At 47.7% G+C, this 18,147-nt stretch overlaps 1 protein-coding gene across 1 annotated transcript in view; it reads right to left on the bottom strand.

The window, feature by feature from the left end:
• tiam1a (TIAM Rac1 associated GEF 1a) overlaps nucleotides 1-18,147 on the bottom strand; it is a gene marked incomplete at its 5' end in the record, with an annotated part of 44,136 nt that overhangs the window by 1,944 nt on the left and 24,045 nt on the right. The window contains 12 exon segments of the mRNA XM_080549664.1: nucleotides 32-204; nucleotides 300-387; nucleotides 1,816-1,912; nucleotides 2,345-2,403; nucleotides 3,019-3,127; nucleotides 3,241-3,359; nucleotides 3,693-3,872; nucleotides 4,503-4,611; nucleotides 5,142-5,267; nucleotides 5,392-5,460; nucleotides 5,707-5,925; nucleotides 16,377-16,510. Coding sequence (XP_080405790.1) covers nucleotides 32-204; nucleotides 300-387; nucleotides 1,816-1,912; nucleotides 2,345-2,403; nucleotides 3,019-3,127; nucleotides 3,241-3,359; nucleotides 3,693-3,872; nucleotides 4,503-4,611; nucleotides 5,142-5,267; nucleotides 5,392-5,460; nucleotides 5,707-5,925; nucleotides 16,377-16,510 — 1,482 coding nt within the window.

Raw genomic sequence — 18,147 nt, forward strand, 5'->3', positions numbered from 1 at the left:
CGCCCATCCAAGTGTACGTATGACCTCTCACCTGCTCGGTTTATAGCTGGCCGCGCTCCTTTGAGGGCACACAGGCGTTTCCCTCCAAACGGGACATACTGCTGGTTGGGGGGCAGAGATTCGGTCTTCAACAGCTGGCGGCGCTGTTTGTCCCTCAGGATGGAGTGGACCGCCTTCAGAACATCCTTCTTACTCTCTGGAGAGCTGTGACGGGACACGTACACACACACACACACTGAAGGCAACGCTCAGTGGGAGTAGAAATAGTTTTTGACGCATATCATGATGTCACAGCTCACCTGCAGCACAGGTGGAAGGACCTCTCTGGTCGTCCCTCTGACTCCGACCTCACGTGAACTATCTCGCACATGGCTGTGCCCTCCGAGTCTAAAGAGAGAGGGAGGGGGAGAGAGAGAGAGAGAGAGAGGGGGAGGGAGAGGGAGAGGGGGAGAGAGAGAGAGAGACAGAGAGAGAGAGAGAGAGAGAGAGAGAGAGAGACAGAGAGAGAGAGAGAGAGAGAGAGAGAGAGAGAGAGAGAGAGAGAGAGAGAGAGAGAGAGAGAGAGAGAGAGAGAGAGAGAGAGGGAGAGGGAGAGGGAGAGGGAGAGAGACCACATCATTTCAGTGTCCCATTTGCTGTCTGAGAACATGTAACCTATATTGAGAGAATGTGTCAAATCATTCCCTGCCTCCGGTCACTAGACAAAATGAAATCCCCTATTACCACCCAGACATGTAAAAAAAAAAGAAAGAAACTCAGATAGAGGTTATCTAAGGTCTGTCTGTAAGAGGATGAGAGTGTGTGAGTAGATGGAGCTGGGCTGATGTCTTTATCCTCAGACGTTTATCACAGTAATCTCCTGTCTGACCGTGGGAGATGACAGCGAGCAGAACTGTCGACTAGGTTCCAGTCCCTCTGGACCGTCTCTCAGAACACCAGGTCATAGGATCCAGACCCAGGGTTTCCGAGTCGGGGTTGTGAACCCCTCAAGCAGGGTAATGAATGAATGAATGAATGAATGAATGGTCTTTATTGTCATTGCTACAGTACAGGTACCAAACAACGAAATTTAGGAGGGGTGGCTCCCCTGGAAAAAAAAAATTCACAAGAAGGGAAGGAGCTGGTTTACATAAATAAAGGCTATGTACACTATCCACTGGATGATCAGGTTAGGTTCGGACGGAGGGCTACGTTAGGCTACCCCCCCCCCAGTGAGGGAGATGGAAGTATCCTTAGGGTTTCAGCTGTAATTCTCATAAAATATACACTATATTCACTCCCTCTGCAAAAGGAAGAGAGGGAGGAGTTTCAACAGGAAACGGATTGAAAAGGAAGAGAACTGGGCAGATCGTGACGTTAGAATTATAAGGTTCTATCTCCATTTTTGTCAAAATTGAGTTTTTTACATAATCTGATCCATTAGGTGTTTATTAATGGCTGTGTGGTGTTATTTTTAAAATGTTGAAATGTTTGAGTTAGTAATTCATAAAGTACAAAGGTTCCATCTCACAAGACATAATGGAATGTAAAAACTTTGACGCTCAATATCTCTGAACTACCCTAAACGGAGATCAGAACCTTATAATTGTAAACTCACGAGATACAGAAACCACAGAGACAGAGACGTGTATGCAAACAATCAAACCGATAGGAATGAGAACCTACTAGAATAATGACTAAAAAGCGGTCCAAACTGGAATACTAGGGATTTGGGGGGGATTCAAAAGAGGTGGGTATACTGTGGGGAAGGCATAGAGAAAGGGGGGCTTCATGGAGTCGAGGCACAGCAGTTAGGAGGGGTGGGGGGAGACGTACTTGTGAGAGCGCGGACTTGGAGGGAGTCGGTCGAAATCATGTGACGGAAGCGAAAGGGATCCCTCTCGTCTGACACAGAGGCCCGGTGAGACCCGCCCTGAAAAACACACACACACACACACACACACACACAGGGTTGGACACAGAACAGCAAAACAGGAGAGTGGTACACACCTGCATTACAGCAGAGGGACTTGGTACAGTGCAGCCAGGCTTGAGGAGGTAGCCTTTCAAAGCCTTTTAAAAGTCTTCTACTGTACAGCGCTACTACACTCGAGTGCTTTCGAGAAGTCTGCGAAATCCAGGTTATATTTCCACTCTATTTCACAAGAGTAGTCTCTGCTGTATTCAGGAGATGCATTCAGTACATGAGAGAGGGGCATTAACTTCAAATGTGGACGATGCCCTCATTGTGCCCGTTCCAAACTAAAAGCCTGCTTGCTTTAAAAACATGACAGAAGGCGGTCTATAATCGTCGCCCGCTTTGCCTTATGCTTCATGAAGGGAAGTGGACAAAAATGGCACTCACAATTTTCTTCCTCTGCTTGGAGCAATCTTTGTACACAAAGACCACCGCAGTCTTAAACACTGAAAGACAAGAAAGAAAGGGATGGGGTGGAAAGAGAGGGGGGTGAGATTGCGTTAGATTTTGATGCACTCAAATTAAACTCTTAAAACAGCTCTGGAATGTACCCTTCACTACAGTGGAGCTTGGAGCGTCACGTCAACACTATTAGGGAGAGCTTTTGTGGAAAGCTGCTTTTGAAACCATCAAACACAACCTGAAAATGGAAACCAGTCATGTCATAATACAGAAGCAGCTCTCTCGCTCTGTGTTCTTATGCCACTTGTCAGGGAAAGCCCTTCAGTAGCAGCTTGTAAAAATGCTGGAATATTTATGCCTTGAGAGTGTACAGAAAGAGCAGGTTTCAGAACCCTGCTTAAGGGCCTGCCTGGCCTTTCGGGAAACATAATAATACTAGCGGAACAAATTAACGCATTCAAGTGGAAAGCACAACCATTATATCAATCATCAGAGAACCTTCGTGCAATCTATAGCATACGTGTCGATGTCATGTGCACTTTTAGAATGGAAAAGTGCTCTTATCCCTGCTTCAGACATAACACCACTTGACAGCACTGTATAAAATGTATTCTTTTTTTGCACCAGGTGTGGGTGCAAAAGTAAGTCTCGAGCCTCACCGAAGGCAGCCAGCTCAGGGTCTTTCTTGCCCTTGACCAGGGAGGAGGGTGGGTTGATCCAGACCACCGTAGCATGAAGCAACAGATCCCCCATGGAGAGATCAGCCACCTGGGGGACAGAAAGAGAGAGAGACGCACAATGTGTTATTACTGACTCTACACACTAGGTCCTGTTGTACACAACGAACCATTATCACTGTTATGATGATGATGATTTTTTACTTCTTTCTTGTCAGCGGTCTGGTCGTTGATGAGCTGGTCGAACACAGCTCCGTACTCCTCGTGGAGCTTCTGCATCTCGTTGATGTGGCTGGCGACCTTGTTCATGGCCTTGATCGCAACTGAGGGAGGGGGAGAAGGAGGGGGGAGGTTACACACCTCGTTCTACTTCATACACATCAACAACCTACATTACGTACTGTACACACGCTGTACACACGAGAATAGTCATACACATTACAAGCAGTCGTACAATCGCAACCACAAAGTCCCTCATGCCTTGGTTCAGAGTGTTGCTCTTTTAGAATCGGTGGGTACTTCAGTTCCGTCTTGCACGCATGCAGACACACGCATGCACGGATACACACACACACACACACACGGACACACACACACACGCGACCGCACACACACACACACGCGAGCGCACGCACACACACACACACACTCCTCACCGTCTAGGTGGTAGTGTTCCTCGCTGTCGGGGTCAGTGAGGGAGTAGAGCTCCCTCAGCAGTAGAGGGTACTTCAGGACTCTCTGGATGGGCTTGATCAGGTAGGACTCCAGGGTGGACGAGTGCTGCTGTCTGGGGTTCCTCTCAGCCAGGAACGCCTTGAACTCTGGGTCTGTCTTAGCTGGAGGGGGGGGGACGATACCAACACAATAAGAGACCACTCCATACTGTCAATACTACATACAATCTATTTTCACTAACTCGTAATATATATATATACATATTATATATATATTAGTTGACAAACCAATCTAAAAAAGTCTACAGTATCAGCAGGACTAACTGTGTTACCATGTCCTAAATACACCAATACATGTGCTGTCATGCTCGAATACTGACTCTGACCTCTGACCTGTGACCTGTGACCTCCTCACTCTCGTTGGCACAGTGAGGCGCTGAGATGGCTGACAAATACACATTTACTGGTGATCCAGTTTTTCACTTCTGGCTTCCCCCCTTCAATCTCTCTTGATATCCCTCAACTCAAGTGAGGGTTATTCTGAGTTATTCACATTCTATACTAGACCCACAGCGGATACATTAGATTCACCTCAGAAAGTACATTTACCCTTTGTTTCGTTGTTCAGTATTATGTCATTTCACTTTTTCCCAAGTCTTTTCTATAGAGAGTATATGTACCTTTTTATTTTTATTAATGCTATGTTCACAGTTGTATGCTCTAACAAAGTAAAAAAAAAAAAAAAAACATTGTCAATGTGTCATCCATGTAAGGAGCATGTCATTACTGTACCTTTGGCCAGGACCTTGGGGACCTTTGTGTGGCTGGCGCAGAAAGCACTGTAGATCTTGAAGCGGTCAGCATAGTACAGGAACGAACCGCCCAGGGAGAACAGCACTTTCTATAGAGAGACAACTGACTATCATCCCCAAGCACACCGCATGTATACGGACTACATAAACCATAAGCTCACAGCCACTTTACTACTGAACTATCTATTATTACTAGCTGCACCACTAGTGTATCCTGTCTTACCTGTACTATTGTCACCTTTATCTTGTAGCATGCCTATTGTGTTATTGTCTGGATACTGCTAACTATATCCTGTCTTATTTTTTGTCACTTATGTCCTGTGCTACTGTCACTTTTTATTATCTTTAATTATGCCTATTGCCTTATGTCTTGTGCTGCAATGTCAGGAACCGAAGCCTAATCATTGTACTCTCTTAAACTCGTGTAATGTGACGTAACAAAAAACTTGAAACTTGAAACATGACAGTGGTACTTCATGACAAAGAATTCAAAATAAGTTCAATACTTATGTTCCAGCTGGCTGTTATTGTATTGCTCAAATGTAGTATTAAGCAGCCTTACAGAGCTCTAATAGGTTCTTAAAGTGAGTGAGATGTAACAGTGGAAGTCTGCTCTCACCTTGAACTGCTGGACCCTCTCCAGCTTCTCCAGGTCAGGCACCAGTCTGCACCCGTCCTCCAAGGTCCGCAGGAACTCCACCTGGAACTCCAGCATCTCCCCGAGGTTCCCAAACAGAACGTCCAGCTGACACACACACACAAACACACACACACATACACAATGCTCAACTCACTGCATCCAAGAACAAGGCTGTAATACAGACATAGTTCATATCTTTGCAATGATCAAGAGGTGCTTGTTGCCTTACCTCATCTTGAGTGAGGAAGCTTTCTTTCTGCAGGGGGGTCAGGTAGCGCTCGATGAGACAGCTCAGGTCCTGAAACCAACATGTCAAATCATTATTCAGTGTGTGTGTATGTGTGTGTGTGTGTGTGTGTGTGTGTGTGTCAGACACTAATGCAGCAGGCTTTGCCAGCAGTCACTCTCTAATCATAATGTAAACAGTGCCAATTCAACCTTAATCTTATACACAGGTCTCACTCTGCCGTCAGCTAAACCCTCATCGGAGTGAGTGTGCACACACACTCACACAGACCGAAACCAAGAAGGGTTCGGTACTTACTTTGACGTAGGTTTTCTCCGTGTCCACCAGTTCGTTGATGACCTTGCGTAGTTTGTCCGCGTGGGAGAGTTGTCTCTGGGTGGCGGTCACCAGAGGTGGCAGAGCAGACACGGGGCTGGGAGAGAGGGATGAGGAGGAGGAGGAGGAGGACGATGGAGGGCACTCCGGAGGATTCATGTCATGAAGACTGCGACAGAAAGCAGTGACCTGCTCTGTGCTCTGTAGAGAGAGAGAGAGAGAGAGAGAGAGAGAGAGAGAGAGAGAGAGAGAGAGAGAGAGAGAGAGAGAGAGAGAGAGAGAGAGAGAGAGAGAGGATATTCAAAAAAAGCTAATTGGCCTAGAAACAAGTGCTTCAATAGACATCCGCCATCCTGTGCAAGCCCACTCAATTTCCTTTGTGAAAACAAACGTCGTCATCCACAGACAGGTGTTACCATGGAAGCCGATGGTTCCCTTTTGGAATGTACTCAGTCACACCTGCGTATTGGTATTACTAACACATATTGTTCACACAAAAGCTGTGCACACGCCCACACACACACGCACACACAAATACACACACGGCACAGTCCAAGGAGAGAGTGCCCCACTACCTCACTAAAGAATGCCAGGTGTGACGGGGATGGTCAAGTTCTCAGAATAGAACACCCCATCTCTCCCTAAGGCGACAGGAATGGCTGTTAACTAACATAACCCTACACAAACACATACCATAACATCACCCTACACTGTATGGTATGTGTTTGTGTAGGGTGGTGTTATGGTATGTGTAGGGTGGTGTTATGGTATGTGTTTGTGTTTGTGTAGGGTGATGTTATGGTATGTGTTTGTGTAGTAGGGTGATGTTATTGTATGTGTTTGTGTAGTAGGGTGATGTTATGGTATGTGTTTGTGTAGTAGGGTGATGTTATGGTATGTGTTTGTGTTGGGTGATGTTATGGTATGTGTTTGTGTAGGGTGGTGTTATGGTATGTGTTTGTGTAGGGTGATGTCATGGTATGTGTTTGTGTAGGGTGATGTTATGGTATGTGTTTGTGTAGGGTGATGTTATGGTATGTGTTTGTGTAGGGTGGTGTTATGGTATGTGTAGGGCCTACACAAACACATACCATAATCCCTACATGAACACATAACATGACATCACCCCTACACAAACACATACCATAACATCACCCTACACAAACACATAACATGACATCACCCCTTACACAAACACGTAACACGACCCCGTACCTTCACACATAACATCACCCCTACACAAACACACATCATAACTCCTACGCAAACATGCTCGGCTTCCAAGGACCATCTGAGATCCAAGAGATGTGTTGATGCGAGTGCGAGATACGAGATGGGTTGATAAGGGTTGTGCAACGTAATGGGAAACAGGTCGGGATGAGTCGCTTCCCCCCCAAAAAACCTTTACACAACTGCTGCAGTGAACCCTGGCGTCAAACGAAGCTCTCACGGCCGCCCGAATCAATAAGAAGACCACGATCTGCGGTTTACAAATAGACAGGCGCGTGATTCATCCACATCCTTTCCTCACGGTTCAGAGGTCTCGAAGTAAACACAGAGAGTGAGTGGGCAAAGGCATGTAGGCTTGCACAATGTGCGAGAGAGAGAGAGAGAGAGAGCTTATCTACACACATAAGTGACATATTTCTTACCCTCCTGTCACTCGTTCGTCAGCAACTATGTACTGTATTTGAGTTCAATGTCAGATCAGTTTGTGCACAGAAGAACACAGAGAGATATACCGACTAGCGGAAGTGAGCAGACATGAGGTTGGAGGAGGGGTGGGGGGGGGGGGGGGTATGCCAGAAGAACTCTTCTCTGGGATAAGACAGGACACACGGATTAGAGAAGCATTAGATAGCATCTCCCCAAAATGCTGAGAGAAAAAATTAATGAGCTCAAACGCACGTAGCGCACACACTCGCAGTGAACTGGGGTGAGCTCGTAATAGCAACAAGCACTCTCCAGCTGAAACCTGTGATAAGACTGAGAGCTCAGCTGTGCAGACCTCAGCTCTGGGAAATGAAGGAAATTATTTTCTCATGGGGGATAAACACACAAACACACACACACGCAAACACAGCAAGACCACCACTGAGAACATAGAGATTATAGAGCTCCAGAGAGACTTTATTGGTTCCTGTACTGTAGCCCTACTGTGAGGGAGGAAATAAACTGTGTATGGTTTACACACACTGACGCTATGATGTCATCTAGAAATATATGGGATGACATTATACAATATACTGTATGTAATATCATCTGTTAAATGCTTAGGGTTAGTAACAGAAACACTAGCTAAAAGGGCACAGCACGGTATCTTCTCTTCAGCTTCATATTGCTGAGACACTTGGCAATCGTTGCTATAGTTTCGGCCGACTACGGTACCATCTGTGGTGTCTGGTGTGTGTGTGTCTTGGTTGCCAGGGGCGATGCCACGCTTGTCTCCTGGGGGAGCATATTGACAGTGACACGGGGACGCTTCGTCTACTCAGGTCATGGCCTGTCGCTGGTGATTGCACGGCCCGTCTCCTATGTGGAGTGGAGCGTTGAGAGCGTTGAGAGGGCTTTCCATTGTGGTATTCAAACCAGTTTTACCCCTTTGACACACCCCCTCTCTGTCTCTCTCTCTGAGGGTTTGCCATATTGGTGCTGTATCTAGCTCTACCAACCCTAAACCAACAGAAACAAGACTCTCATACCTGTACAGGTTTGAGGATCAAGGGGCATTGTCAGCACTTACACAGGACCTAAAAACCTAGGCCTCCCGAAAAAAGAAGATAATTCATCCCCGAAGACAGTCTCCCTGGTGACTCGGGTATTCACAAGACAGTCTCCCTGACTGATATTCATAACTGAGACAGAGAGGTGTTAAATATACGAGGAGCAGAATGGGCAGAAGTCTTCAGCTCATTCCCAAGGACAGACAGAGGGATAAAGAGAGGAATGGAAAGTGAGAGGGAGGGGTGGAGATTGAGAGTCATATTACATTTACTGTATATAGCCTATAGCCCCTTTCACACATAATTCCCTGTAAATTACATGGAATCCCAACCCGGGTCCGCCAGTGATTTTCGCCATTCACACATTAACTAAATGCCCGACAATTACCGGGTTGCACCCTTTCACACATGGCTCTGACCCGGGTCTGCTCAATCTACTTGAAAGCACGCATTCAACTGGATGCAGAACTGGAACGAGACAGGCAAGTGAGATTGCCATATACCATATATATATATATATATATCATATCTCTGTTTTATATGTATTTATCATCACATTTTTCACATTAATTTAACAGCGAGTCAACTCGTATTATGCTTACCATCACCAAGTTCGCTCGCCAACTAAAGCACTTGATTACCGTTGATATAAACATACTATACTAGTCCAAAAGCACAGTATGGGAGAACTTGGTGATGGTAAACATAATACGAGTTAACTCAATTAGACATGGTCGGGGGATGGTCGCAAACTTCGGAAGCCTGTTATATTTTCTGCATTGGATGAGGTTTGTTGTCATACAATGATCAATCAATGTAGAATTATATTTATCACTACTTTGGCTGATGTGATGTGGGTTAACTAGTCAACTCCCGAACATCACCGGAGCGAACCAAAAGTACCATGTGACAAACTACTCGCTGTGGTAACTTATTGATTAACTTGTTCCATGTGGAAACGACTTGCGTCAGACATAACCCCTTCGCGTGCCGGACCAGGGAATGTTCAGACTTCTGTTCACACATAAACCGACCCGGTACATTCCATGGAATCATACATGGTCCCGACCTGGGGTAATTGCCTGGGAGGATTTCCCGTGGTCAGTCGTGTTCACACATACCGCGGACCAGGGAAATTCCATGGAATATACTGTACTGGGAAGGCTATATATAATATCCTTGTACTTGTCGACTTGTTCCTGGTTTCACCAGCTGCTGTCGCATATGACGTCAGTCAGGTCATGTACTGTTCATCATTAAGGCTAATGTAATGCGAGATATTATATAATATGTAACATATTTATGTACATTTATGTAAGCAGGGCTCCCCTGAGGAAGAGCCTGTGATCTCAGTGAGACCACCCTGCATAAAACCAGGATTTAATAGCTGTCTGACAGGGCCATAAGTCCTCGCGTACGTCACACAGCCACAGCCACATCAAACAGAGTGATGACACATGACCTTGCGGGTGGCTTCTAATGGCCGTGGCCAGCCAGAAGGTGCCCCGGTGACAGATGGAGGAGTGTTTAGCCAGGGACCGAGTAATGACCAGACAGAGGGCACTGTTACTGGAAACGGCCATGATGCTACAGAGAACACAAGCGGCAGTGTCGTTAAAGAGCTAATGAGCAGACAAGCAAGTGCGTGGAGAGAATACAGAAACACATGAAACCACAGCCGCACGCGCGCACGCACACGCACAGATCTGCAGTACACAGTAAACATATCCTTAATAATGTATCTATATCCTGCCCACCCCACGAGAAGTTATATAACAGCATCAGCGGATATAAGTGGCACTCAAACTCGCAGGCATGTGCACACACACCTACACTCACCCGCCCATGTGTACCCACCCACACACACACACACCCACCCAAGTGCACGCACACACACACACCTACACTCACCCACCCATGTGTACCCACCCACACACACATACACACCCTTGTGAACCTACACACACACACTACACACACACACTACACACACTACACACACACATTACACACACACACACAGGAGTGATGCTCACCAGCTGCAGCATGCCATAGATGGATTCACGTGAGCTTTTAGCGTTTCTGCTCCTGGCTGACATGGTCACGGCCGAGGTCACACAGGTCAACCTCGGGGTCAGGGGAAAGTTCAAAGGTCAACGTTATCAGCCTGGTGTGCGCTGGGCGTATCCGTCCCCGGGTCCGAGCGAAGCGTGGTCGCTCCGACTCCTCGCGACGTGTCACACGGAACGACAGAGCGTAAGGCGACAACGACACTATGCAGTAACAAACGGATATGATATCAAACACCGTGCAAAGTTATGCAACGTTTTATCCCCTCTGCCGGTAACCCTCTACGTAGCTCTGAGCTGATGAACAGATGAACAGATGAGACGCTCCACAACGCTCCTCTCTGTGCAATGCAGGCAGACAGCAGTGAGGAAACGCAGGCAGACAGCAGTGAAGAGAGTGAGACCGGAGCGTCGGCGGTCAACAGCACAGCATAGTCCAACACCACTCTCCACTTCACTCCTCCACAGCATCTATCCCTTCAGCATCTCTCTCTCTCTCTCTCTCTCTCTCTCTCTCTCTCTTGCACACTCACGCCTTCAGATCCTCCTCCGTGTCATCTATGTGCCTCTATTTTCCCCTCTCTGTGTCCATCTATTCTCTCTCTCTCTCTCTCTCTCTCTCTCTCTTTCTGTCTCCCAGCAGTGGCAACAGCAATACTGTATACTGTACACGGCATGAAACAGTGAATAATAACAACCAACAACAACAACAACAACAACGACAGGAATACCCAAAGGAAGAGGGGAGGGAGGGAGAGTGAGGATGAAAGGGACAGGATGGGCGGGGAGGAGGCAGCAGGGTGGAAAAGTCACACACACACACAAACATGACTAAACAGGACTGTGTGTACGCCGGGTGTGTACGGGTCATAGGAGACTCCTCGCATTACAATGAGCCCGCCCTGTGATTTCTACCTCCACTAGCCTGCACTGATGTGTAGTGTGCGGAGGTGAAACAGCCCTAAACAAGACTCGGACCATAACGGGATGGCACTACCTGTATTTGACCTGCGTTCAGCGGAGCCAAATACCCAAATACTTAGACATGACAACACTTGAACGGTATTTCTCTTCCTACAGAGTGATGCGAGATCAGAATAGGACCGGAATGTAAAAAATATGCACTTAAGTATAGAATCTCCGTTACCAGGTATGTGCCAAAGCGTGATTGAAATCTAATTGACTAAGTCAGCTCCCGAGGATACAAATAAACGAAAAAAATAACACACGCGTTTCCATGTCCCTTGGCAAACAGACTAGTACTCGATGCCGAACGTTACATAACCGCTCCTTTGAAGGCTGAGGAACGGATTCCAACTCAGCCCCTCCTGTCAATCTCAAACACCCACACTTTCTGAATTTCCCGTTCTCCACGGTCAGCGGCAATAACGCCGACTTCCGTCACAGAACAGCTCAGAGGTAAACAAAGGAGAGATGCATAAAGGACAGGAAAGAGGTGGTGAATAGAGGAGTGAAGAGCAGCCGTACCTTTTCTCCAGTCAGTCCGGCTCAAACAGTGCCTATCCTACTCCTTCCCTCAGACAACAGAGAGAGAGGGAGGGAGAGACGGGAGAGAGAGGGCGAGTACAAACCTGTTCTAAAACACACACACACACACACACACACACACACACACACACACACCCATACTACGGAATCTGAGATCCATAGAGTGCTCACACAGACACAGACACAGACACACACACACACACACACACACAGACACACACAGACACACACAGGGTTTGTCTGTTTGTGTGTGTAGTCTTATCACAGAGAGAGACTTATGGGAGACAGGAAAGGCAACGTTTCCTTCCCTGGTGAGGAGTGGCATCCCCTTATCAATATAATGTACACACACACACACACACACACACACACACACACCTCCACTGTCCCCCTGCCACACACACAGTAACACACAGTAAGTACACACAGGAGAGTAGCATACTTCAAAAGTATGCACAGATCACTACTAACAAGTGAAGCATGGACATCCATAAAGCCCTTCATGGAATGCTGGGATATCTATTATGACTGACACCACACGCACACACACACACACAGTAATTGGATGCTGTACATGTTACACACACACACACACACAGTAATTGGATGCTGTTCATGTTACACACACACACACACACACACACACACACGCTCTGCCATGCCACCTTTGCACACACACACACACACACACACACACACACAGTAATTGGATTCTGTACATGTCACACACACACACACACACACACACACACACACAGTAATTGGACACTGTACTGTTATGCCATGTTAGGACATGCATCTTTATTAATCCAGATAGAACCTCTGATGATTTTACAGGACAGGAATGTGAGAGAGCCTCCTCAGCTCTGACGGGCTGTAGTGTGCTGCAGTGGGCCGGTTTCACAGACGAGGATTAAGCCTAATCCTAGCGATATAGTCCAGGACTGGGCTTAAGCCTCATCTGTGAAAGCGGCCCTAAAATGTACTTGGGAGGATAAGCCATTGAGACTAGACAGTATTCAGCGTGGTAGAAACCCACAAGGCAGCTCTCACATACAGTAGCTGCTCAAGGCACGAGCAGAGCAGAGGGAGCCCCCTGGTGGACTAACTAAGACATTGCAGGACAGGAAACTGAGAATAGGAGGAAAGAATAGTTTTAAAGAGAGAGAGAGAGAGAGAGAGAGAGAGAGAGAGGAAAGAAGAGTTTTAAAGAGAGAGAGAGGAAAGAAGAGTTTTAAAGAGAGAGGGAGAGAGAAAAACTGAGAGACAAGGAGAAAGCGAGAGAAAACACAAAGGGGGAAGGAGGAGGAGAGTAGCGAGATGGAGAGATAGTAACAGTGAGAGGAGGAGGAGAGATGACCTTCTCCAGACAGGCTCATTGGTAAATCCAGATGGGCTCCGACGGTGTGACAACCACCTGCCAATCACTGGAGCAGAGCCGTCAGAGGACGTTATGTGTTGCATTACCAACCTGACTGACACACACCTGCACCGCCAATTACCATACGACAGAGAGTGTCGCATCAAAATGAACCGACACTACCAAATAAAAACCTCTTTCCTCTCTAGACACAGACACATACAGAGACACACAGAGACACACAGAGACACACAGAGACACACACGTACACACACGTACACACATACACACACACACGTACACTGCTGTAACACTAATTTCCTCCTGACACATATTCCTAAGTCCTCCACCAATCACGATGTCGCTTAAAACCAGTGGTGAGAGAGGCTTGTCTGGGCCTGGCGAAACAAGTATCTGTCAGTCTGGCTGTCTGAACATAGGCAATCACCATGGTCACCATCATAGCAGACGAAAACACGCTTCCCTCTCCTCAGTCCCTCTTAATAACCAGTTCCCCCTCTCTCTCTCCTTGGTCTATCATAATCAACTCCTATGTCTCTGTCTATCTCCTCCAGCGACTCAGACACTGATTTATCTAGCCTAAATGATCTGGATTGGTGTGGATAATCGAGCAATTAGAATGCAAGGATAATTATAAGGGGCTCCCCCCTCTCCCTCTCTCTCGCTCTCTCTTCCCTTTCAGCGGTCCCCAAAATGAGAAGGGGGGGGAGAGAAAGAAATGAGAAAAAGATTGCCCTCTTTCACCTCAGACAGAGACAGCTCATGGGTGAAAAAAAGAGAGGAGAGGAGAGAGAGGAGAGAAGATTACAGATTCTCACTTAAACAACGCGGCACAGAAGGTGAAATGTGCGAAAGACGTTGTTGCAGCCTAACGGTATCCACGGTATCCCGGTCCGAAAAATAATCGATTGTGTTTACCGAGCGGGATCGCCGGAGAACTCGACAGCTTTAGGTGGGTCAGGAAACGGTAGGAAGCGACCGAAGAGGTCAAGTTCTCTTGAAGACACACCTCATGTTTATGGAAAACACACAGCAGGAGGTGTGAGGGGTGGGCGGGGGGGGGGGGGTGGGGGCAGCGGGAGGTCGAGAAGCGGATGGGAGACAAACGGGGTGAGAGTGGGGGATGAAAAGGGAAAGGGGAGGTGGGTGGGTGGGGACGATGAAGGGGGAGGGCGGGGGGGGGGGGGGACCAACCTGGGGTGAAAGAGAATGTGGGCATCACCCTGCGCTGCTGCATTATGGGGGAGAGCGGGGGGGGGGGGCAGAGAGGCAGATGGCGAGAGAGGTATTTTTATTTAGGAGAGGAAGTTGGCAGGGTGAATGTGAGAGACAAGGGCAGGGCGCAAGAAAGAAAAAAAAGAGTGAGAGAGAGAGAGAGAACAAGGGCAAGCGGAGGCAGACGGAGGAAGAGAAAAAAAGAAGAGTGAGAGACAGGAAAGGAGGGAGGGGGGGGGAGGGATGGGGGGGAAGGAGACATACTGGGAGAGGACGAGCAAAGTGGAGAGAGATAAACAGAACAGAGGGGGCAGACAGACGACAGGAGACAGGATGAGGTGGTGACAGACAGACTGCCAGGACAGTGGGGTACGACAGGACAGGAGAGAAATTCTGCTGTTGACATAATCTGGTGAAGGTGTGTTGGATTATCACAACAAAGCATTACTGTACCGGGTCAAAGAGAGACACATACGGCCCTACAGTGTTTACCGACCCAACGGAACGAGATCTGTAGAAAACCACGTCACTCGCTTCTCACATCTAATCGTTTCCAGACAAAAAAACAAACATTTAGAGACAGAAGCAGCAGACAGAACCAGAACTCTTAAACGGACCCTGATTTGTAGCCTTGCAGATGAAAAGCACCACAGCAGAACTCTGTCCCCGACCCTTGTCTTTTTTTTATTCATGTTTTTCATGTGCGAATGGGCCATTGACTGAGAGGTGGAAAATCGTTTCCGGTGGTTACCGGTTATCAGGCGTTGTCGTGGTAATGGGGGTGACAGCCGTATCCAGGGGAGATCGTCTGGTGCACCGCTACTTTACAGGAATCACTGTAGCCGGCCGTGATCAGACGAGACGTAATCTTAATTAGATAGGGACGGCGCTCGCTCGACGTGACGTGTGGTGCTCTCTCTCTCACACACTCACGCACACGTGAACACACATACACACGCACAGTCTTTTCACTCATTTATCTAGGTCTTGTGTTGGGTTGATAGACACATACACGGACACTGGTGAACGAACGGACATGCACACACTGCAGTACAGAAACAAAATGTGCCATGTGGGTTCGTTTATAGTTTGTTATAGTAATTACGTGGCATACTTTTGTGTGTGTGCGTGCGTGCGTGTGTGTGTGTGTGTGTGTTTGTGTGTGTGCGTGCTCGCCGCAGATCCTCCCATCTGCTGTCCCGAGGCAGCCAATCGAACGACCTCTCTTCAAAGGTCGCCACTCTCACACGAGAAAAAGATTATATACGCTTTTCACTGGCTATCACTTTCCCCCCTTCAACGCTGGCTATCACTTTCCCAGTTAACAATGTGGGATTAATAATGACATCGCCGATTCCCACATTTCCTGTGGTCATTCCAACTGGAACGGGATCTAGGAGAGCAGCGGGAGACTGACCCTGGTGCCCCCCAGCATGCGGCCGCGGGCATGCGCTCACACACACACACACACACACACACACTAATCCCATTTGCCCCGGAGCTAACCCACCTGCCATTGTTTTCCAGAGGTGAAAGCAACAACAAACCAGTCCATCAGTCAAACTATTCAGTCCACCAAACCACTTCAAACACCACAGGAGACTGAGGAGAGCCCCAGGGTCTGACAACGATATGTCCCCTGAGCTCCATTCTGTCATTATGTCACAAAGACGCGCACTCCCTCGGTGTGTGTATTACCCATCTGTGTGTGTGCGTGTGTGTGCGTGTGTGCGTGTGCTCGTAAGGCCCACGTACCTTGGGTCCCGTCTCTGTGACGGTGTGGTCCTCCAGGGTGTCTCCTGGACTCTCAGGGACCAGCCGAGGCCCCTCGTCGACACTCTGGTCTGGGCTCACCACGGACAACCCCGACACCTCATCCAATATGTCCTCTACAGGGGCAGGCAGAGACAGAGACAGGGAGAGAGGGGGGGGGGGGTTGAATAATATTTAGGCTTTATTTAACCAGGGTCGGTCCCGTCGAGACACAACGGTCTCTTTTTCAAGGGAAGCCTGGCCAAGAGAGCAGCTCAACATCAAGTTTCACCAGCACAATCCCACAATAAAACAACACCAGATCGACAACAACAAAAATAGACTAAATACAATTTGATCAGAGCAATAGGATAAAACAATGGGACTTTCGTATAAAATATAAAACAGAATGACGGACAGGAGACAGCGACAGCGAGAGAGAGAGAGAGAGAGAGAGAGAGAGAGAGAGAGAGAGAGAGAGAGAGAGAGAGAAATCAGTTATGCACAGAAGCTACCAGAACATACATACAGTACTTTAGTCAAACTCTCTGGAGGTCTATAAGGTGAAACCAACTCTTCCAGCGTCCGACCCTTTGAGCTAGGCTCCCTGACAGCACCGCACGGGTTAGGAGCTCTTATTAATATTCATACGCTCATGATCTTGGCAAAAAAGAACGCCAGCCTGTCAGCCCGTGTAATGCAAGCAAACCGTACAGGAATACAAATGGCGTCCTTGCTTGCTTCAATAAACAGAGCAGGTCGGAGGCTAGCTGCCCACCGCCTGCAGTCTTGACTATTAGCGGGGCCGCATGCATAATCACACCTTAACCTCTCCACCCTGACTTGAGAAAAACATAGGATTGTTTTTTTAGCATTCAAGCAGCTGCTCTCTCTCTTTTCCCAACAGGTGCTTGTGCCACAGGTCTAGCATACCACAGGACTAGACAAGGAGAATGACCACTCATAACATGGTAAACGGTCAAATGGACTGACTTATATAGCGCCTTATTCCAAAGCGCTTTACAGCGGCCTCTCATTCAGCCATTCACACACACACACACACACACACACACACACACACACACACACACACACACACGCACACACGACAAGCTACCATGCAAGGTCCACTCATTGGGAGTGTCTTATCTAAGTGTCTTGCCCAAGGACACTTCGACATGTGGCCAGCCGGGGCTCGAACCGCCGATCTGCGATCATAAGACGGCGGCTCTACCTCCTGCGCCACAGCCGCCCCACATGGAGCAAATATACAAGACAAGACACTGGATAAGTCAAAGTCCTAGTGGTTATCTATCTTATTCCCTTCACCTATCATCTGGTATTCAGGTCAGTGCAGATGAAAGAGAGGACACATCCAGAACACAGCCACTTTGACACTGTGTACTTTATGTTATGATCTGGTTTCCTGGCCTTCATTAAGCCTAAGGAGACGGCATCACTGGTACATCTTTATTTACAAAGCCGTACTGGGCAAACTCCCTTCGTATCTATGTAATCTCATATCACTCACCAACAGCTGTTATGATTCTCGCTCCACTATATGGTTGTTGCTCTATCGGGTAACCAGGATTTGCTCCGAACTTGGCAGAGCAGCTTTCTCTTATTTTGCGGTAACAGAATGTGTAACAGAAGAGTGCAATTGCTATTCCTAAAACAGATTGTGTCTGTTGTTTAGCTGTTGTCCCTTGTCTGTTTTTATTGCGCTTTATTCTTCAATTTCTTAACCTTGTACTTGTGGGCTATCTTGGCCAGG

The sequence above is a fragment of the Nansenia antarctica genome (genome assembly GCF_963989245.1).
Source record: "Nansenia antarctica genome assembly, chromosome: 20".
In the NCBI taxonomy this organism is placed as follows: domain Eukaryota; kingdom Metazoa; phylum Chordata; class Actinopteri; order Argentiniformes; family Microstomatidae; genus Nansenia; species Nansenia antarctica.